The 20,327-nt window shown below is 67.2% G+C and overlaps 4 protein-coding genes across 6 annotated transcripts; 1 reads left to right on the forward strand and 3 right to left on the reverse strand.

Annotated features, from left to right (window-relative positions):
• Nucleotides 1-12: 12 nt before the first annotated feature.
• NCAPH2 (non-SMC condensin II complex subunit H2) lies at nucleotides 13-10,300 on the forward strand. Of its 3 annotated transcripts, none has more exons than XM_052790620.1 (20): nucleotides 13-213; nucleotides 675-975; nucleotides 1,783-1,884; nucleotides 2,333-2,388; nucleotides 3,799-3,874; nucleotides 4,589-4,663; nucleotides 4,850-4,929; nucleotides 5,403-5,554; nucleotides 5,915-6,004; nucleotides 6,288-6,397; nucleotides 6,511-6,582; nucleotides 6,790-6,856; nucleotides 7,161-7,268; nucleotides 8,104-8,157; nucleotides 8,795-8,865; nucleotides 9,049-9,130; nucleotides 9,289-9,354; nucleotides 9,536-9,588; nucleotides 9,695-10,030; nucleotides 10,125-10,300. In XM_052790620.1, exons 2-20 carry the CDS (start codon nucleotides 868-870, stop codon nucleotides 10,260-10,262), a joined length of 1,896 nt encoding a protein of 631 aa, XP_052646580.1. In that variant the 5' UTR covers nucleotides 13-213; nucleotides 675-867; the 3' UTR covers nucleotides 10,263-10,300. The 3 variants fall into 3 exon arrangements, with proteins under 3 accessions (XP_052646580.1, XP_052646581.1, XP_052646582.1); XM_052790621.1 differs by having other exon boundaries at nucleotides 4,592-4,663; XM_052790622.1 differs by lacking the exon at nucleotides 675-975.
• Nucleotides 10,301-10,495: 195 nt separating this feature from the next.
• On the reverse strand, nucleotides 10,496-11,271 carry LOC128143425 (protein SCO2 homolog, mitochondrial). Its single transcript, XM_052790625.1, is given in 3 exon segments — nucleotides 10,496-11,124; nucleotides 11,126-11,206; nucleotides 11,208-11,271. Coding segments are annotated over 3 exon segments (738 nt in total). The 5' UTR covers nucleotides 11,265-11,271; the 3' UTR covers nucleotides 10,496-10,524.
• A 681-nt stretch (nucleotides 11,272-11,952) lies between these two features.
• Nucleotides 11,953-16,024, reverse strand: TYMP (thymidine phosphorylase). The gene is made up of 9 exons (XM_052790623.1): nucleotides 15,576-16,024; nucleotides 14,893-15,095; nucleotides 14,714-14,812; nucleotides 14,476-14,605; nucleotides 14,230-14,348; nucleotides 13,961-14,123; nucleotides 13,248-13,478; nucleotides 12,444-12,584; nucleotides 11,953-12,352 (listed from the first exon to the last, which is right to left on the reverse strand). Exons 1-9 carry the CDS (start codon nucleotides 15,979-15,981, stop codon nucleotides 12,147-12,149), a joined length of 1,698 nt encoding a protein of 565 aa, XP_052646583.1. The 5' UTR covers nucleotides 15,982-16,024; the 3' UTR covers nucleotides 11,953-12,146.
• Nucleotides 16,025-17,718: 1,694 nt separating this feature from the next.
• On the reverse strand, nucleotides 17,719-20,048 carry ODF3B (outer dense fiber of sperm tails 3B). Its single transcript, XM_052790624.1, is given in 9 exon segments — nucleotides 17,719-17,865; nucleotides 17,982-18,122; nucleotides 18,200-18,286; nucleotides 18,288-18,322; nucleotides 18,711-18,812; nucleotides 18,905-19,046; nucleotides 19,048-19,109; nucleotides 19,223-19,339; nucleotides 20,021-20,048. Coding segments are annotated over 8 exon segments (756 nt in total). The 5' UTR covers nucleotides 19,332-19,339; nucleotides 20,021-20,048; the 3' UTR covers nucleotides 17,719-17,787.
• Between the last annotated feature and the right edge of the window lie 279 nt (nucleotides 20,049-20,327).

A 20,327-nucleotide genomic window follows, 5' to 3' on the forward strand; every position in this document is an offset into this window, starting at 1 on the left:
GCCGCTGCTGCTGCTGCCGCCGCCGGCGGGGTCTGGTGAGGGGCGGGATTGGGGGTCGGTCCCGCCGGGACCCTGCAGCCGCCCCGGGGAGCCCGCGGCTGCGGGCAGCGTCCGCCTGGGGCGGGCGGGTTTGGTGCTGGTGTTTCGTCTCGGAGTGGCTCGGCTGTCCCGGCGGTTTTTGTGTGCGGCTTAACCTCCGGCTGCTCTGGCGAGGTGAAAGACGGCGTTGGTTTTCTGGTTCTGGGTTCTCGGGTGCTCGTCTGGTGGTATTCTGCTTTTCTTTTTTTGTGAGGCTGAGGGGAGACCTCGTCGCTCTCCACAGCTACCTGACAGGAGGTTGTAGCGAGGTGGGGCTCGGTCTCATCTCCCAAGTAACAAGCGATAAGAGGAGAGGAAACGGTCTCAGGTTGTGCCAGGGGAGGTTTAGATTGGATATTGGGAAAAATGTCTTCACCGAAAGGGTTGTCAAGCCCTGGCGCAGGCTGCCCGGGGAAGTGGTGGAGTCACCATCCCTGGAGGTGTTTAACAGACGTGTAGATGTGGCGCTTAGGGACGTGGTTTAGTGGTGGACTTGGCAGTGCTGGGTTAACGGTTGGACTCGATGAGCTTAAGGGTTTTTTCCAACCCAAATGATTCTGTGTTTACTGAGAATTTATATTTCTGTTGGAATCCAGTTGACTTCAGATTTCTACACTAGTGGACTACCACAAGGCATCAACTGCACCTAACTCTAAGTGACCTGCGACCCTCAGATGTCACCCACGGGATCATCTGTCGAGAAACAGGTGGTTTAAGCCTGTTTAAAGACCCTACAGGTCTCCCCAGCCGCTGAGCAGGCTGTGAGGTCCTCCGCTGGGAGCTGCCGCTATGGCGGAGGTGGAATCACGCTTCCTGCACCTCCTGCAGCCCATCCGCGACCTCACCAAGAACTGGGAGGTGGATGTGGCTGCCCAGCTCGGGGAGTACTTGGAGGAGGTAAGGGGGGACCCTGCGTCCCCTGCGCTGGGTTGGGGAGGTCGAGGGTGATGCCCTTCAGCCCTGCCTGTGTGGGTGTCCTGGTTTCAGCTGAGATAGAGTTAATTGTCTTCCTAGCAGCTGGTACAGTGCTGTGTTTTGAGTTCAGTATGAGAAGAATGTTGATAACACACTGATGTTTTCAGTTGTTGCTGAGTAATATTTAGCCTAAGTTCAAAGATTTTTCAGCTTCTCACGCCCAGCCAGTGAGAAAGCTGGAGGGACACAAGAAGTTGGGAGGGGACACAGCCAGGGCAGCTGACCCAAAGTGGCCAAAGGGGTTTTCCGTACCGTGTGATGTCATGCCCAGTATATAAACTGGGGGGAGTGGGGGTGGGGGGATCGCTGCTCAGGGACTAACTGGGCGTCAATCGGTGGGTGGTGAGCAATTGCACTGCATAATTTGTATTTTCCAATCCTTTTATTATTACTGTTGTCATTTTATTAGTGTTATCATTATCATTATTAGTTCCTTCTTTTCTGTTCTATTAAACCATTCTTATCTCAACCCATGAGTTTTACTTCTTTTCCCCGATTTTCTCTCCCATCCCACTGGGTGGTGGGGAGTGAGTGAGCGGCTGCGTGGTGCTTAGTTGCTGGCTGGGGTTAAACCACGACAGCGGGCGGGTCTTCTGTCTGCACCCCCGCAGCCCCCCCCCCCCCCCCCCATGTGCTGCTGGCATGCTTGACTCTTCCCTCTCCCTGTGCTACCCTCAAATCCAGCCTGTGAATCTGCATTTCATTTTCCTTCTTTTGCATATTTCGCAGCTGGATCAAATCTGCATTTCCTTTGACAATGGCAAAACCACCATGAACTTCATAGAAGCGGCCCTGCTGATCCAGGGCTCCGCCTGCGTCTACAGTAGGAAGGTGAGGAGGCTGGCAGCGACTGCTGCGTCGTGGCCCTGGTCCTGTTGCCCTGCCCATTCTGCAATCCCTCAGCCGGTGGTCCTGAGGCCGAGCTCCATGGGGGCTGCTCTGGGAATTTGAAAGACTTGAATGTAATAATGACTAATGGAAATGAAAGGATATAAATTTATAATTCCTAAACTCAACGCCTTTATACACATTGGGGTCAGCAGCCTGGAAAAGAGCAAGAATTTTGCTTCTCTATAGACGGTGGAATACAAAAACCCTGCTTCCCCAAATCTGGCCTCAGAATGGCTTCAACAGTGAAAAGAATAACAAGGTTATCAAGAAATTAAACTCCAGCTGCCTGGGGACAAGGGGAGGGTGGTGGTTCATCCCGGCATCAGCTGGAGTAGCTTTTCTGGGAGCTGCTTTCTCCTTCTCCAAGACTCTGGTTGCTACTTTGCAGGTGGAGTATCTCTACTTGCTGGTCTACCAGATGCTCGACTTCATCTCCAATAAAAAGTAAGTAGAGCTCCCCCCACCCCCGGGGAGGCAGCTTTTCCAGGGGCTCAGGGCTGCTCCCCTCCAGCGTGCCATTGCTGCCTTGGCAGAAAATGCTGCCACGTGCTCCCGCCTCGCTGCTCTTTCCCTCTGCGTCATGTTAAGACCCAAGCTCTTCCCTGCTTTCTTTCTTGCCGAAGTTCGGTAGTGCTTGCCCCAAGAACGCACGAGCTGTGCGTCCTCTTGGGGACGAAACTGTGCCCCCCACCTGCAGAGAGAGACTGTGGGAAGGTTCGTGACCCCACTCGCGCTCTGAGCCTTGCTTCTGCTGCTACTGACCACCCTGCCACTAGGCAATCATCGCTTTAAAAAACCAAACAAATCTATTGCCACGTCAGTCTCCAGCCCTGTAAAAAGTTCTTTGAAGCAGAAGGATTGTTGTGGCTGCAGAAAAGTCCCCTGGTGGGACTTGCTTCAGCCCAGAGGGCCTGGGGCGATGCTCATCCCCACACGCTCTTCCAGCGGCATCATCCTGTGGTTTTCTTGCTGCAGCGCATTGCTGTTGTGTAAGGAGAGGGCAGCGCCCAGCGTCCTGCAGAGTAAATCTTAGCAGAGAATAAACTGTCTCATGTGGCAAAGCAGCTTGGGATTTATTCTTCCCCTTATTGCTGAAAGTGGGGCTCTGCCGCTGCAGCTCTCCAAGCTGCCTTGCGTAACTTGCCTGTTGCCAGCCTGGCGCCAGCTCTGAACACGCTCTCCGCTGAGGAGAGGTCGGCTAACAGCACCCTTCTGTCTGTGCTCAGATTGGGGATTTGGGGAAAGACGGGGGTTTTTTGCTGCACCTTGCTCCGAAGAACTGCTTGGCTCCAACCATGGAAATGAGCTTCCTGAAGGAACCTCCCTGCCCAGCTGTGAGCCCTGCTTGTAAGGAAATATTGCCAGGTGTTTGGGGAGGCTGAGGCAGAGGACCTGAAAGCGGCTCTGCTCAGGCTGGAGCAAGGCGAAGCCGCTGCGGAGGTTTCTGAAAGTCTCTGACAATTAATTCTGTGCTGTGGCATTGAAGTGAAACGTTCCCTTCTGTTTCTGTAACAGAGCTTCTGAGCTGGAATTGGCAGGATGTTTTTGTTCCAGATGGGATTTGTCAGGCAGGCTGGATCCCCTCTTCCCACAAGCCCCAATTCCTTTGCAGCCCCCCACTGCCCTCCTGGGCAGGCGCAGAGAAGCACTAAGAGCGCATTAGCTCGAGCGTGCTGATGACACAGCTCTCTGGCGGTGCACACCATCACCTCTCCGTGCTGTCCGTAGTGCCGTGGGACTCTCCTGCTTAGAGCGGCTGCAGCGGGGTTGGAGGGAACCTGCTGCCTCTTCGCCTCCAGCCCTTCCCTGCTGCCCCGGGCAGATCCTGACCATGTGTTTTGCTCCCTGACTCAGGCGGGAAAAACAGCCCAGCTCCGTGGGGCAGGACGGCAAAGACACTGACGCGAGCTTTGGGGCTGACGAGGAGGAGGTGAGAGGGGTGTCTGTGCCCCGTCGTGGTGTGGGGAGCGGAGTGCTTGGTGGCTTGTGTGCGCAGGCAGAGCTGGTTTCAGCTGCCGGGCTGCGAGGGTATGAGGGGGCTGCAGGCAGCAGGGGGTGCCCCCAGCACTCCCCCCTTTCTGACTGGCGCTGTGGCTGCTGTCTCCTGTGTATGCTTTCCTTCTGTTCCCTAGGAGGGGGGGCGTTTAGCCCCACATCTACCCCCAGGCACGGTGGGAGGACTCGGTGAGCTTTTTGTCACGACACTGCTGTGCTGGCCTCCACAGGACATCAACTGCTACCTCGCAGCCCTACTGGAGAAGAGCTAGCCCCCGTGCAGTGCGTGGGGACCTCCCCCCACCCACCCCGGGCTTAGCCTTCCTTCCCTTAATCCTTAACTTGGGCTATCTCTCGGGACTCTGTCCCCCAGGAGTGCAGCGGCTGCCTGGGCTGGACCTTTCCCGTGGGAGCAGGCACCTTCATTCCTTCCTTGCTTTCCTCCTGCCCGGCGGGTGCTGCCCTTGCAGCGCTGCACACCACAGCCCTGCTCCTGCCCTGCTACAGCAGCTCAAAAGCTGCAGCTCCATTGTCTCTGCCACTGGGTCTGTCCCGCCTGCGTGGTGCAGCTGTGGGAGGGTTAGGGTCCCTCGGTGGCGGTGCGGCCCGGCAGGCTGAGCCAGGGTGACCGCTGGTGGGGCTCTCTCAGCAGTTCCTCTCCCTGGACGACATCGGGGACAGCAGCCAGGTGATCGTGGACATGAAGAAGGATCATCAGCCCAAAGTAAGAGAAGCCACTCTCCTCCTTTTCTGTCCCTCCCTGCGTCAGGGTTTTCCCAGATGAATCCCACAGGTGCCCAGGGTTAGTTGCCGTCCCAGCCAGGCTCTGTGGGGACGGTGGCCCCCGGGCAGCGCCGTGCCATGCTGGGCGCCTTCCCCGGTCTCCATCCCGCCCTGCTTGCCTTTGCAGACTGTGAACGTCATTCCCTTGACTCCGATGTCTTTGGTCCCCCCAGAAGAGGCTGACAAGAGGGACAACCCTCTGTTCAGGTGAAAGCCCCCTCGCCGTGCCCCTCAGCTGCTTCCCATGGGTTTACTTGGTGTCGCCCCCCAGTCCCGTCGTTGTAGTAGGATTGGGCTTTCCCTGTGCCTTAGCCAAGGAAGCAGTGCTTTCCCAGTTAAAACTGGACAGCAGGCAGGATAATCTCACAGGCCCCGGACAGCTGGGAGGTGTGGAGCCCTCTGGTGAGAGCAAGGCAGGAGGGTCCCCAGGGGAGGAACAAGCCGGGGCTATGCTGGGAAATCCGAGCGGGACTTTGCGGGGCCAGAGAAGCTGAGAACGGCCAGCGGGAGGGCTGGGGCTGATGATTCCCCCCGGCATCCCCTGGAGCAGGGGGGCTTTGGCTTTGGGGACGCTCCAGCAGGGCTCCCCCTGAGGCAGGCCAGTGCCCCCCTCCCCGGGCTCCCAGTAGGACAGGGCAGAGCCTGGTCTCGGGGGTCCCCTGATGGGTTTTTGCTCTCAGTCTGAAAGGGGAGATCCTGGCCAGCCGGAAGGATTTCCGGATGAACATGAGCACCCCTCACACCACCGGAGCCTTCCTGCTGGAGCCAGCAGGCCTCTCCCCCATCTGCCCGCAGGAGCAGCAGCACAAAGGGAGCCCTGGCAGAGCAGCAGGTACGGGGGACTCGGGGCACGGATCTCCGTGGACCTGCTGGCCGGGAGGCAGCACTGTGGGTGGGAGGCACCCTGGGGTGCTTTGCTGGCCGCCTGCCTCCAGCAAAACGGCCTGCCAGAAGAGCAGGGCCCCTCGTTGCTGGAGGTGATCAGGTGCTGGGCAAGGGCAGGGTGCTGACGCTGGCAGCTGCCCCCTGCCCGCTCCCTGGCTGCAGCGGGGAGCCTGCCCGTGGCTGTCAGCCTCGCCGGGGCCGGTGGGAAGGAGCAGCATCGAGGCTGGGGCTCCTGCAGGCAGGGGTGGTGTGGGAGCCCACTTGCCGGGGGGCTGCTGGTGACCTCTCGCCTCTGTCACCTCGGCAGGAGTGCTGTCCTGCATCCTCGGCAGCAGGAGGGGTTGCGTGAGCACCGGCGGGGCTCCCGTCCAGGCGCTGAGCTTTTCCGCAGACAGAGGTGAGATTGTGCGTGGTTGGCGGGCTGAGGGGAGGTCTGGCCATTTGTCCTTCCTGCCTGTGCGTCTGGCCGGGCTGGGCAGGGCTGTGCGTGTTCAGGCAGCTGCCGCCGCGTGAGATGCTCCTGCCCTCTTGTATCGAGGCAGTCTGGTCCTCTCAGCACCTTCAGCTGGCCACTTGGCCATGACAAGTGAGGCTCCCTGGAGGAGCTCCACAGCAGATGGGGTGGAAATGGGAGAGCCCAGAGGCTTTTACGGTGTTTGACCGTTTAGTCCCCCCACCAGGTGCCACAGGACCAGACGATGCTGACAGCAGAGGTGACGACATGCCTGGGGCCCTGGAGGACGATGTGGAAATGACTCTGGCTGCTAACGAACACATTGAGGCGCAGAGGGTAGGTGTGGGCAGGGGCTCAGGGCAGTGCTGCCGCCTCGCTCCTTCCCCGGAGCCCCGCGCTTCGCTGCCTGGCGCTGTGATAATCTTGCCGGCTCATTCTGTGTCTGCCAGAGCGCGCCCCGGGTGAAGGGGTACGTGCTGCGGGACCGAGCCCCTGCCGAGGACCCCAAAGCCCGCCTCAAGGTAGGGGGGCCAGAGCTGGGGAGTCTCTCTCTGTCCACATGGGACACTGTGGGAAGCCCCGGGACATCCCTGCCCTCTCCGCCATGCTCCGTGCCACGCTGGTGCCGATGGTGGGGTGACCTGCTGGGGCCAGGTGGCTCCCATGTGCCCACCCCAGGGTGCTGCAGGGAGCTTTGCCGGCTTCATCTCTGCTCGCTCCTCTGCCAGGAGATGCTGGATCCGTGGCAAAGCCTCGACCCCTTCGGTGACTCTGAGGACAAGCCATTTAAGAAAGGTATTTGAGGTGGAGCTGGGGAAGAGGGGCTGCTCCCTGGGTTTCGGTTTGCCCTGGACGGGCCAGGGCCCAGCTGCGCAGGGGCAGCAAGGCTCCGTTTCCCAGCCACTTGTCCTTCAGCATCCCCAGAGCCACGGCGGGTCTTTCCCAGCTCCATGATGGGCAGAGGGGCCTGGGAGAGGGGCAGCTGCCCCGTGCCAGACCCTCGGGGGTGGCTGGGCTGCGCTTGGAGCAGTGGCACAGGACTCTCCCCGCGGCACCCAGTGCCACTTGCGCAGGGCTGCTGATCTCTGCCTGCCTCCAGGGAGACCCTTCCTGGTGCCACATGGCCTGGATGATGTCGTCAGTGGCAAGCGGAAGAGGAAGGGACTGAGGAAGCTCCAGGACTTCATGGAATGGTTCTCTGCAGCCTGTGAGTATCGCAGCCGTCGTGTTTCCCACAGGATCCCACCGTGATCCAGCCAGGCTGGCAGCAGAACCCTTCTCTGCCAGGAATCGCCTTGCCCAAACCCCTCTGCTGTGGGTGCTCCGGTCCTGGCTGGCCCTGTTCAGCAGCGGCTTTGGTCCTGTAGCAGCCTCTGTCTGTGCTCTGGTCTTGCTCTTGCTGGAGCTGCCCAAGCAACTCCATCGCATTTACTGAGTGGGATGCGAATCGCCTTTGTTGGCCCAGGATCTCCTCGCCTGGGCTTGTACCTTAACCAAGGCACCAAGGAGAAAGGGACAAATTATCTGAGATGGAAGCAGCTGGCCAGAGCTCTCCACCTCAGCAGGGTGTTAAACAGGACATGTTTACAGCAAGCACAGAAAGAGAGTCAAATAGCGGCCCAACTATAAACATGGGTGGGTTGTACTGTGAGGGGAGGAGGAGAGGTTGGAGCAGGAGTCCCCCCTGCTCCCGTACTGCTGAGGCAGCCCCCGCTGTGCCCCTTGCCCCCTCTCCCAAAGTGGGGCTGCGCTTTCCCTGGCCGGAGCAGGCTGCGTTAGACCCCGGGAACCGGAGCTGTTGGTGGCTGTCCTGGGGATGGCCGGGACGCCTTTGGGGGGAAAGGAGGTGGCTCTGGAGGTGACAACTGGCTTGTTGCACACTGCGACGGTAGTGGAAGCAGTTGGTGGTGCTGTCACCAAAGGGCTGCCTGCTGCTGCCAGCCCCCCTCGCACGCCCGTTCTCCCTGCTGGCTTCCCTGGGAGCGTTGATGGAGTTGGCATCTGTGATGGTTCGTAACTTTAATCCTCTCTGGTTCCCCCAGATAACGACGTCACTGACAGCAGGAAAACCAGGAGGAAAGGGCCGACATTCGCAGGTGAGCGGGACGCGCTGGGGCGTGTTGGTGAGGTGCCGTTCTGATCCCAGCCCGCGGCTCTGAGCACGGGCAAAGGCGCAGCCATGCCCTGTACCGCAGCCGTGCCCTGTGCCGCACAGCCTCCCTGGGTGGGTTTTGGGCTGGAAAGCAGCGGGATGCCTCGCTGAGGAGCCGAGACGGGGGTGAACACCCGGGAGGGAGCAGAGCCAGAGCCGCAGCGGCAGGGCTGTGCCGGGGGAGCTCACGGCAGAGGGCACAGGCGGCACTGGGAGAGCCCTGCTGTCGGGGCTGGAGGAGGGTGTTCTAGTTTAGGAATGACAGGCGATTTCTAGGTTTTGCAGCTCTTCCCCTTTCAAAAGGCAGACCTGCAAACTGGCTGAACCAAACCTGGCCTCCGCCAGCTGCAGAGCCCCTCGTGTGCCGGGGGGGGCCAGGGGACTGGCATGACAGAGGGGAAGGGCAGGCATCACACCTGCCTGCGGCCCCAAAACCGTGCGAGGGGAGCCTGGGCAGGCACCCCGACAGCTGCGGTGTGCCAGGGTGGGGGGCTTTGCTGGGAGGTGGGGGCTGGAGGGGCTGGGTCCCCCCCCGGGGTGCAGAGGAGCTCCCCACGGCTGTGCGCCCCATCTCTGTGCAGATCTGGAGGTGCTGTACTGGAAGGAGCAGAAGTTGCGGATGGCGGCGCAGAGGAAGCTGCACAGCCGGGCGGTGAGCGGGCATAGCACTGGGCAGGGCTGGGGGGAGCTGGGCTCACCGGGACCCATGCCTGCCCTCACAGGGGGGGACACCTAGGGCAGGGGGGGCTCCTGGCCTGGTGCCTTGCACCCCTCCTGTGTGCCCCAGTGGGCCACGGGGTCCCTTGTGGGGGGGCTCACGGCTGTTCTCTACCAGGAGCCGCTGTGGCTACTGCCGTGTGAGGAGAAGCCGGATCTGCTGGAGGAGGAACGCGGGGCTGACTGTGACGAAGGAGCAGGTACTTCAGCACCCCAGACCCCCCCTCCCCAGCCGGGGGTCCCATCCTGCCCCCTCCCGCCGTGCTGGCAGCCCTTATCGAGATGAGGCCAAGCCTGAGGCGGGGGGAGGCTGGTGGGCGCCGGGGGGGGGCACTGAGCGCGTCTCCCCTCCTGGCAGGTGACTTCATGGAGCACGAGGACATCCAGGCTGAGGGCCCGGAGGAGCTGGGGGAAGGAGCCCTGGGTGAGCGCTGGCGGGGGTCCAGCAAGTGTGTGCCCCTTGGCACAAGCCCCACGGCCTCGGTGCTGCAGTGGGGGGGGCTGCGGCTGTGCCCCGTCCCTTCTGGGGAGCGTCCCTCGTCCCTGCTCGGCGGGAGGGGGTGGCTGCGTGGTGTTGCTGCTGGTGACGCTCTGCCCTCCCGCAGGCCCCCCCGACTTGGGCTCGCTGGGCTACGAGGAGCTGGTGCGCAGGAACGTGGTAGGTGCCCGCAGCAGGGGGATGGCGTGGGGCCGGGGCAGGGATGCGGCGAGGTGGGGGGAGGCGATGGGAAGGTTCGGGTGCCCCCGCTCCCCTCTCCCCGCAGGAGCTGTTCATCGCCAACTCCCAGAAGTACGCGCAGGAGACGGAGCTGTCCCAGCACATCCGCCGCTGGGAGGAGAGGATCGGGCCGCTGCTGCAGGAACAGGCAGGGACCCTCGCGGGCAGGGGGCCGGGGGTGGGCAGGGGACCGGCAGCCCCCTCCCGGCGCCTGAGCCCGCTCTGCCCGCAGGAGGAGCGAGCCGCCTTCGACATCCACGGCTACGGGGACGCGCTGGTGAGCAGCTGCGGGCGCCTGGGCGAGTGGCAGTCCTTCGCCAGCCTGGTGGCGGGGGAGCCCCCCTTCGAGGTGTGCCGCTACATGCTGGCCACCCTCCAGCTGGTAAGTGTGCGGGGGGCAGAAAGCGGGGGGGGGGGGGGGTCTGCGGAGCCCACCTGCCGCTCCCTTTCTCCTTCCGTCCCTCTCCCCCCTCCAGGCTAACGACTCCGTGGTGGAGCTGGCGCAGGACCCGGGGCTGGACACGGCGCTGGACACGGCGCGCCTGCGGCTCCTCACCCACCAGCGGCCGCAGGAGCGCTTCCGCGCCTTCCAGCCCCCCTCTGCCTGCCCCTGAGTGAGCACCCCCCCTCGCCGCATACCCCTTGCCACCCCCCCCCCCCCCGGCCCTCCGCGATTCTTGGTAATAAAACCCTACTTTAGTAAAGGCTCTGCTGCGGTGGGGGTCCCCAGGGTGGGAAAAGCCCCTTCCCTTGGGGCTGGCACCATCCCTCCTCTTGGGGCCAGGCCTGGGGGACGACGACAGGGGCATCTCCCCCCCTCCTCGCCCACCCGGAGCCGCGGGAGGCATTTTGGGGGCGCAGGCGTATTTATTGTCCTCAGTCGAGGAGGGGCTCGTAGGTCTCCATGTGCCGGCGGACGCTCTGGGCGATCTGGGCGTCCGTCTTGCTGCGTCCGTAGTAGTCGAGGAAGAGCCCGTCGGGCCCCAGCAGGTAGATGAGGACGGTGTGGTCCACGATGTAGTCGCCGTCCTCGTCCTCGGGGCCGGCGCTGGCGTAGACGCGGTAGGCGTCGGCGGCCGCCCGCACCTCCTCAGGGCTGCCGGTCAACCCCAGGAGCCGGGGGTGAAAATCCCGGACGTAACGCCTCACGGCCGCCACGTCGTCGCGTTGGGGGTCAACGGTGATGAAGAGGGGCTGGAGGGGAGGAAGGCCCGGCTCCCGCTCCAGCAGCTCCACGGCCCGGCTCAGCTTTTCCAGCTCCTCGGGGCAGATGTCGGGGCAGTGGGTGAAGCCGAAGTAGAGCAGCACCCACTGCCCGCGGAAGTCGGCCTTCCGCCGCGGACGACCCTCCTGGTCCAGCAGCCGGAAGTCGCCCTGGCCCAGCGCCAACGCCCGCAGCTCCGCCCGCCGCCGCGCCTGCTGCCGACGCCCCTTCTCCTCCCGCAGGTACAGCCACGCCGCCGCCGCCGCCGACCCCCGCTGCCGCCACCACCGCCAAACGCCGTCCCAGCGGCAGACCTTGCCCCGCCGCCGCCCGCGCCGCCAGGTTGCGGCGGGGGGAGCGGCGGGCGGCGGGCGGGCAGCAGGCGGCGGGCGGGCAGCAGGGCCCGGAACATGGCGGGGCTGCGGGGAGGGGCGCGATGGCGAGGGGGGAACGCAGCCTGCTGCCCTCTGACCCCCGCCCTGTGCCCTTTGACCCCTCGGCCCGCCCCTCCTGCCGCCCTCTGACCTCCCACCCCTGATCCCTGCTGTCCTCTGGCCCCCACCTTGTGCCCTTTGACCCCTCGGCCCACTCCTGCTGCTCTGACCTCCCACCCCTGCCCCCCTGTTGCCCTTTGACCCCTGCCCTGTGCCCTGCCACCCACTGGCCCCAGCCCTGCCCCACCCGGTGCCCCTTGACCCTTCACCCCACCGCCCCTGCTGCCCTTTGACCCCCCCCCGGCCCTACCCCCCGGTGCCCTTTAATCCCTCACCCCACTCCTGCTGCTGCCCTTTGACCTCCTGCCCCCCCGCTGCCCCTTGACCCCTCACCTCACCCCCCCTTCGCTGCCCTCTGACCCCCAGCCCCGCCCCACCAGTGCCCTTTGACCCCCCCACCTCACCCCTGCCGGCGCCCTTGGGTCCCAGCCCGGCCGCCCCCTCCCACCCGCCGCCCTTTGACCCCGCCCTTCCGCCCGCCCCCCCGTACCCTCTGCCGCCCCCACTGACCTTTGCCCTCTGACCCCGAACCCCGTCCCGCCTACGCTGCGCGCCGCGCCGCTACTCCCGGAAGCACCGGGTGGGGTGGGCGGGACGGATACACGCGAAAGGGGCGGGGCGAGCAGGGCGCATGCGCACCGAGCACGCCCGCCTGCGCGTCCCGCCGCGCCTCCGCCAGGGGGCGCCGCCGCGCCCGGCGGGACCCTGACCGCGGGGAGGGGGCGGGGCGATCCGGGCGTGGCCACGTGACGCCGGCCCGGCGCGGGCAGGAGCGGGCAGGAGCGGGCAGGAGCGCGGCTTCACCGCCCGTCCCGGCGGGCCGGGGGGGCCCCCGCGGCCCCTGCCTCTGCTGGGGGGCCCGGGGGTCCGGGGGGCAGGATGATCTCGGCCAGTCGGGGCGGAGGGGCGGGGGGCGGCCCCGGGGCCAGGCGCAGGGCGGCCTGCAGGGCCCCGCGCCCCCCCGCGCTCAGGACCCCGTCGTGGTGCACCCGCAGCCAGGGCTCGCCTGCGGGCAGGGCCGGCCGTGGGCGGGGGGGTCACGGGGGGGGGGGGGGCGGCAGCCCTCCCTCCCTCCCCCCCCCCCCCTCCCCGGTTACCTTCCCGCAGGCGCTGCCCCACGGCCACCAGCAGCTCGGCGCCCACCCGCGGGTTGATGGGGTCCCCGGCCCGCGCCCGGCCGGCCCCCAGGTCGTGGAGGACGTGGGCCAGCGGCAGGGCTTCTACCTGCTGCACCCAGCCTGGGCGGGGGGGGTCGAGGAGGGGGGGTTGGGAGTGGGCCCGAGGGGTGCGGGGGCTGGGGTGGGTGGGGACCCCCTCCTTCAGGGGATGTGGGGCAGGGGGTGCAGGCAGGGACCCCAGGGTGGGGGGAATGGGGACACAGGGACCCCAAGAGGTGCGGGGTCTGGGGTGGGGGGGAGCGTGGGGAGCCGCAGGAATGCAGAATGTGGGGCAGGGGGTGCAGGCAGGGATACTGGCGTGGGGGGAATGGGGACACAGGGACCCCAAGAGGTGTGCGGTCTGGGGTGGGGGGGGGTGGGGAACCCCAGGAATGCAGAATGTGGGGAAGGGGGTGCAGGCAGGGACCCCGGGGGGCTGGGGAATGGGGAGCCTGAGAGTTGTGGGGGGTGTGGGGAGCCCCAGGCATGGGGGATGTGGGGCAGGGGGTGCAGGCAGGGACCCTGGCGTGGGGGGAATAAGCCAGGGGAGCCCTGAGCACCCCGGAGGGTGATGGGGAGAGAGGACGAGGGTGGGGGGCAGGAGGGGATGGGGCAGGGGTGTGCGGGGAGAGGGACCCTGGGGCAGCCCTCGGCCTCCCCGAGGGGTGCGGGGGGGAGCATGGGGCGAGGGGGGGGGGGGCCGTGCAGGGCTGGGGAGGGCAGGGCCACCCCCTCCCCGCTCACCTCCCTGCGGCGCGGGCAGCTCCTCACGGACGCTTGCCTGCCCCAGGACCTGGCAGCGCTGGGGGGGGGTCCCGGTGCAGAGGCGTCGGGCGGTGGCGGGGGGCACCCCCTGCGCCCCCAGCATGGCCTCGAAGGTGCGCAGGGCCGAGCCGTCGTCCAGCGCCCGTCCCAGCCGCTCCCGGCCCCGCTCGGCCGCCCCGGCCAGCCCGCACTGCCACAGCAGCAGCCCCCCTGCGGGACGTGGGCTGGGACCCCGGCCCGTGGGGACCCCTGCCTCGCCGCCCCCCCCCACCTCCCCCGGGGTGCGGTGGGTGGGAGAGCGTGGGGTGAAGCAACGGCCTGGGGGGCAGGTGGGGGGGGGGCTGGGGGCAATGGGGGGGTGGCCCAGGGGGTATGGGTTGGGGGATAGGGGGACGGGGGACGGGGGCAGGAAGGCAGGTCAGGGGGATGGGGACATAGGAGGGGACCCTGGGGTGTGGGCAGGGACAGGGCTGCTGCTGGGGGGGGGGCAGGGGCAGACCCTGAGGCCGGGGGGGGGGGCAGACAGAGGACACAGGAAAGGTCCCCGGGGCGATGGAGGGGGGTCAGGCCGGGGTGGAGGGGCACCCCGAGGCTGGGGGGGGGGGGGGGGTGCAGGGCAGGGGACTTGTGTGTGCAGACCCTGGGCCATGGCCTCCTGGTCCCCCCCCCCGTCCCCCATCCCCGTGGCTGACCCAGGGTGGTGACCAGCTCCCGCAGGTCGGGGGGCCCCCCCCCCTCCAGGCACTCCAGGGCTTCCAGCACCTCCAGCGAGTTGCCCACGCAGCGGCCCAGCGGCTGGTCCATGCGGCTCAGCACGGCGGCCGTGCGGATGCCCAGCCGCTCGCCCACCGCCACCTGCAGGCAGGGCAGGCAGGGCAGGCAGGGCAGGGCGAGCGGTGGGCTCAGCCCCAGCGCCCACCGTCCCGGGGTCCCTGCGGCGGGGGGGGGGCCGGGGGCTCACCAGGCTCTGGGCCAGCTCCCGGGCGCTCTCCGGCGTGGGGTACAGGGCCGCGCTCCCAAACTTGACGTCCAGCACCAGCGCCGACAGCTGCTCCGCTGCCTTCTTGCTCAGGATGGAGGCTGGCGCCGGGGTACCCTCGCTGGGATCCCGCCGCCTTCATCCCACCGCGTACCCCCTCCCTGGCCGTGCCCGGAGCCGGGGTGCCCGACCCCGGCCCCCCCCCCCCCCCCCCCCCGTACCCCATACCTGTGATGAGGGGCAGGCTGTCGACGGTGGCGGTGACGTCCCGCAGGCCGTACAGCACCCGATCGGCCGGCGCCAGCTCCTCGCTCTGCCCCACGATGCAGCAGCCCACCCGCTCCAGGATGCTCTGCATCTGGTGGGACCTCCCGTCGGCATCCCGACGCCCCGTGTCCCCCCCCCGGCCGAGCCCAGCGCGCCCGCGGGGTGACGGCGTGGCGGGGGCCGCGTCCCCGTCCCTCACCTGCTCGGGGCTCTGGGAGACGCAGAAGCCGGGGATGGCCTCCAGCTTGTCCAGCGTGCCCCCGGTGTGGCCCAGACCCCGGCCGCTGATCATGGGCACCTGCGGGTGCGAGGGGTGGGTGGGCACAGGGGTGTGCGGAGGACCCCGTCGGCCCGTGTGCCCCCCCCCAGCCCGCTCACCTTGCAGCCGCAGGCAGCCAGGGCGGGGGCCAGGGCCAGGCTGACCTTGTCCCCCACGCCGCCCGTGGAGTGCTTGTCCACCAGCAGCCCCCGCCAGGCGGGGGGCCAGGCCAGCGCCCGCCCCGAGGCCGCCATGGCCCGCGTCAGCGCCAGCGTCTCCGCCGCGTCCATGCCCCGCAGCCGGATGGCCATCAGCATGGCACCTGGGGGGGGGCACGGCGGGTGGGTGGGGGTCATGCTCCCCCCCCCCCCATTACCACCGCCCTCCCCGGGAGCCCACCCCAGGGCCCTGCAGCCCCCGGCTCTGGCGTCCTTGCCCCATCCCGGGGGTCTCCCTCTTGTCCCCCCCGGGTGGTCCCCAGCCGTGTCCCCTGGCTATGACCCCCTGCTGCATCCCGGGGCTCGCCTCGCCGTCCTGCTGTGCCCCCCTGTCCCCCACCCGCTGCTGGGGACCCCCACCCACGTCCCCCCGTGTGTTCCACCGCGCCGGCCTCGGCCACGTCCCTGCGCCAGGTCCCCCGGTGATGTCACCCCCGGGTCCGTGCCGCCCACGCCTCCGCCACGTTCCCCACCACGTCCCTGTGCCACGGCCCTCACCGTGCCCTCAGCTGCGTCCCCTGCCGTGTCCCACGGCCACGACCCCCCTTCTGCCTCCCCCCCCGACCGCCCCGCCGTGCGCCCACCGATCTGGCCCTGCTGCGCGGTGCCATCCGTCACGCCGCGGACGAAGCTCCGGATCTCCTCCTCCTCCAGCCGCTCGCCATCCCGCTTCTTGCCGATGAGGACCGGGAGGGAGACCTGGGCGGCCATCCCCGATCCCGCACGGCCGGCCGGCACCCCGATCCCGCACGGCCGGCACCCGCTCCTGCCCAGACTGGCCCCGTGCCCGCGGCAGGGAGGCGTCTCCGGCGCTGGACTCTGTCCCCGGGGGCAGCGAGCGAGGGTCGGGCCAGGCAGGGAGAGGCTGGAGTGGGTGGGTGGCAGGGCTGCCCCCCCCGTCCCCCCCAATTCCCAACGGGGCAACCCCAGGCGATGCCCGAGGACTCTGCGTGGCCACCGCTGCCTTGGGTCCCGCACGGCCCTCGGCATCCCCTCCCACGGCCCCCACGGCCCCCTCGGCACGGGGGGGGTGTCCCATGGCACTTCGCTGAGGAGTGCCCCCTCCCTGGCTGATGCCCCCAGTGCCACCCCACACCCCGAGATCCTGCGTGGGGTCTCGGTGACCCCCACAGCCACTGGGGTGGCCCTGGCCCTGGGGGGGGGGGGTGGACGGACAGGGGTGGGTGCCTGCTGAGGGGCCAAGAGCTCTGGGGTCACGGGGGGGGGATGAGTGGCTGGCGTGGGGACCCGTGGTCAGACCTGGGAATAGGAACACCCGTGGCAGACCCCCCCCGTTGCTCAGGGGGTCACGGCTGGGGATGGGCTTTTGCGAGGACATTGGCGGCGAAAGGAAGGATGGGGGATGAGGGGTCCTGGGGGGGGGGGGTCAGGGCACTTGGTGGCCCCCAGGGCACAGAAGGTCCCCAGGTCCTCCGTGCCCTCTTTGCCCCAGCTCTGCCCTCGGGCCCCGCGTCCCCGCGTGTCGTGGTTTCAGCTGGGATAGAGTTAATTGTCTTCCTAGCAGCTGGTACAGTGCTGTGTTTCGAGTTCAGTATGAGAAGAATGTTGATAACACACTGATGTTTTCAGTGGTTGCTAAGTAATATTTAGCCTAAATTCAAAGATTTTTCAGCTTCTCACGCCCAGCCAGTGAGAAAGCTGGAGGGACACAAGAAGTTGGGAGGGGACACAGCCAGGGCAGCTGACCCAAAGTGGCCAAAGGGGTTTTCCATACTGTGTGACGTCACATCTCGTATATAAACTGGGGGGAGTGGGGGTGGGGGGATCGCCGCTCGGGGACTAACTGGGCGTCGATCGGCGGGTGATGAGCAATTGCACTGCACATCATTTGTACATTCCAATCCTTTTATTATTACTGTTGTCATTTTATTAGTGTTATCATTATCATTATTAGTTTCTTCCTTTCTGTTCTATTAAACTGCTCTTATCTCAACCCACGAGTTTTACTTCTTTTCCCCGATTTTCTTCCCCATCCCACTGGGTGGTGGGGAGTGAGTGAGCGGCTGCGTGCTGCTTAGTTGCTGGCTGGGGTTAAACCACGACACTGCGGCTGCCCCCAGAGCAGGGTTGGGCCGGAGCCCCTCGGCCAGCAGGACGGGCTGCTCCGAGGGACCGGGGCTGCGGCAACCCCCGGCTGCGGGGCAGGATGGGACGGGACGGGACAGGACGGGATGGGGTGGGGTGGGATAGAGTGGGATGGGATGGGATGGGATAGGATGGGATGGGATGGGATGGGATAGAGTGGGATGGGACAGGATGGGATGGAGTGGGATGGGATGAGGTGGGATGGGATGGGATGGGACAGGACGGGACGGGATGGGATGGGACAGGATGGGGTGGGATGCGATGGGATAACACGACCAGCCAGAAAGTGTCAGCCGGGTGCTCCGGGCAGGTGGTGGGGATGGGGCTGGAGCAGGGAGAGGGCTGGTACCCATGTGGGCAGCACATCCTCCATCCCTGGCATGCACTGCCCCAGTTGTGGGGCCAGAGCTCAGCCCTGCTTCCCCTCCCTGTGGCCTCGCCAGGGTCTCCTCCGGGACAGAAGGGCACAGGGCAGCTCGCGGGGGGCCAGTGCTCCCCGACCCCCCCCGGGATGGCCGCGGTGTCCGGGTGGTGCTGCCCAACCCAGGGCCGAGCGGGACGGGGCAGTCCCGGCCGGGCGACGCGGCGGGACGCGAGGAGAGCAGGCGAGCGACTCTGGCTGAAGGCAACGATCTTTTGGCATTGGTTGTCTCCATTGCCCGTGGCCCCACGGCCGCCCCGCACCCCCCCCTAGTCGGGCACATCCACGATGAGGGGAGCCAGGTAGTCCGAGTGCCGGATCCCGAACGTCAGACCCCGCCGCCGGCCCTGCTGGGTGGGAGAGACGGCGGCGGTGAGAGCCGGGGGGGTCTCATGGCTCCTGGCCCCCCGCTACCGGCACCCTCGCCCTGCCCGCGCCGGCGGGACCCCCGCCACCCCCTCACCTGCTCGGGGCTGTAGGCGCCGGGTCCGGGCTTGGTGGTGGTGTCCCCGGGGAGGGGGTTGCGTGCCAGCATGCTGTACTGCGGCGCCCGCCGCTTGTAGACGTCGGCGTCCACCACGCGGTACCTGCAGGGCCCCGGCGTCTGCAGACAGAGGGTGCGGTGACGTGCCCCCCCAGCCCCCCCAGCCCCCCCAGCCCCCCCGGTCCCCCACACCTCACCTTGCACAGGTCCTCGTAGAAGGCACCGACGTTGCTGCGTCCCGGTATGGAGTAGTTGGGGGCCGAGCTCTTGCTCACCACGCGGGGGTCCCAGCATGGGGGGCAGCCGGTAGGCTGCGGGGCCTGGGGGAAATGGGGGTCAGTGGGGCCCTGATGGGGGGGGGGCAGGGCAAGGTGGGGCAGGGGGGTTATCCACCTGGGGGAGGTGGGGAAGGGGAGCTCAGCCTGGGAATGATGGAGGGCTCAACCTGGGGATGATGGGGGGGCTCAACCTGGAGATGATGGGGGGGCTCAGCCCAGGAATGATGGGGGGGCTCAGCCCGGGGATGATGGAGGGCTCAACGTGGGGATGATGGGCAGCTCAGCCTGGGGATGATGGAGGGCTCAGCCCAGGAATGATGGGGGGGGTCAGCCAGGGGATGAAGGGGTCTCAGCCCAGGGAGATAATGGGGGGCCCAACCCGGCCCACGGGGGATGATGGGGGGCCCAGCCTGGCCCCCGTCTCTCCTACCTGGCGTCTGGTAGATGATGCCCTGCCTGGTGCGGGAGCGGAGGGAGCAGGCGGGTGCGGAGGGGAAAGCCAACCTGCCGGCCCTCTCCGGGGAGTAGCACCCTGGGGGGGAGCAGGGCAGCTGGGCCATGGGCATGGCTGGGGGGGTCCCCAGCCCTGCCGCCCGCCCCGGGGCTCCCGGCCCCCACCCTCACCTGGCCCGGGGGTGCGGATGGGTGGCATGTCACGGGGGCGGCTGTAGATGGAGAAAGCGGGGGTCCCGTCCTTGCCCTTGGCGGTGGTCCCGGGGGGCAGCAGGTACACTGGCCCAGGGGAGCGGTCCTCCTGCCGCCCCCCCCGTGCGCACCCCAAAGCTGTAGGCGGGCGCGCGGCCGCGGGAGGGGTCGTGCAGACGGTAGCCTGGGCGGACGGGGGGCTCGGTGGGCTGCAGGACCCCCGGTCCCCCGGCCGGCCGGCCTCCGGCACCCCGCCGGCACGGCAGCAGCCCCCAGACCCCCATGGCCCCGACTCACCGACGTTGGTGGGGAGCCCATACTTGGGCCCGGGGCTGCTGTAGAGAGCCGCGACGGGACCCCGGGGTCGGTGGGGCCTCCAGCTGCCCACCCAGGCATTGGCCGACATGGCGGGCCCTGCCGGGACCGAGCGCAGACCCTCAGCCCCGACGCCCCCACCCTGGCCCCGCCGCCCTCCGGTGCAGCCACGGGGTCCCCTCGGAGGGAGATGCGTGTCCGCAGCCCGGGCACCAGCGGCCGTCCATGGGCAAGCAGCCGGCAACGCGGTGGCAGCCTGGCGGCACCGCCGTCACAATGGCTGGGGAGCGCCGGGGCTCCGCACCCCCCAGCACCCCCCTGATCATCACCCCGGGGATGACAGCCCTGATGGCCCCAGGGAAGAAACCCTGGCACCCCAGGGATGCAGCCCCCAGCACCCCAGGAGTGAAGCCCACCCAGCACCCCAGGGATGCAGCCCCCAGGACCCCAGGGGTGAAGCCCACCCAGCACCCCAGGGATGCAGCCCCCAGGGCCCCAGGAGTGAAGCCCACCCAGCACCGCAGGGATGCAGCCCCCAGGACCCCAGGGGTGAAGCCCACCCAGCACCCCAGGGATGCAGCCCCTCAGTCCCCTCCAGATACAACCCCCAGCACCCTGTGATGCACCCGCAGCACCCCATGGATACAGCCCCCAGCACCCTGTATATACAGCCCCCAATACCCCAGGGAGGCAGCCCCCAGCACCCCGTGCATGCAGCCCCTGGGACCCCAGAGACGCACCCCCAGCCCGGGGGGTCCTGGTGGGGCTGAGATCCCTTACCCTGAGCAGTGCTGAGCTCTGGCCTGGCTCTCCTCCCCCAGTTACTATGGCACCCGCACAACAAACTGCACTGGGCAGCCCTGGATGGGGACGTGGGGACGGGGACGGTGTGGGGATGCAGGCAGCCACAGGCATGGGGCTGCCCCGCTGCAGGAGTCATCATAGGAGAGGCTGGTCCTGGGGCGTGGGGGTCCTGCAGAGCTATTGGGGGTCTGCGGGGTTGGGGGGGAGTTGCTGGGGGTGATGAGGGTCCCACATAGGCCATGAGGGGGCCATAGGGGTTCCACAAGAGCCAGGGGGGGTCCCA

This window comes from Harpia harpyja, chromosome 6, assembly GCF_026419915.1.
Source record: "Harpia harpyja isolate bHarHar1 chromosome 6, bHarHar1 primary haplotype, whole genome shotgun sequence".
Classification (NCBI taxonomy): Eukaryota; Metazoa; Chordata; class Aves; order Accipitriformes; family Accipitridae; genus Harpia; species Harpia harpyja.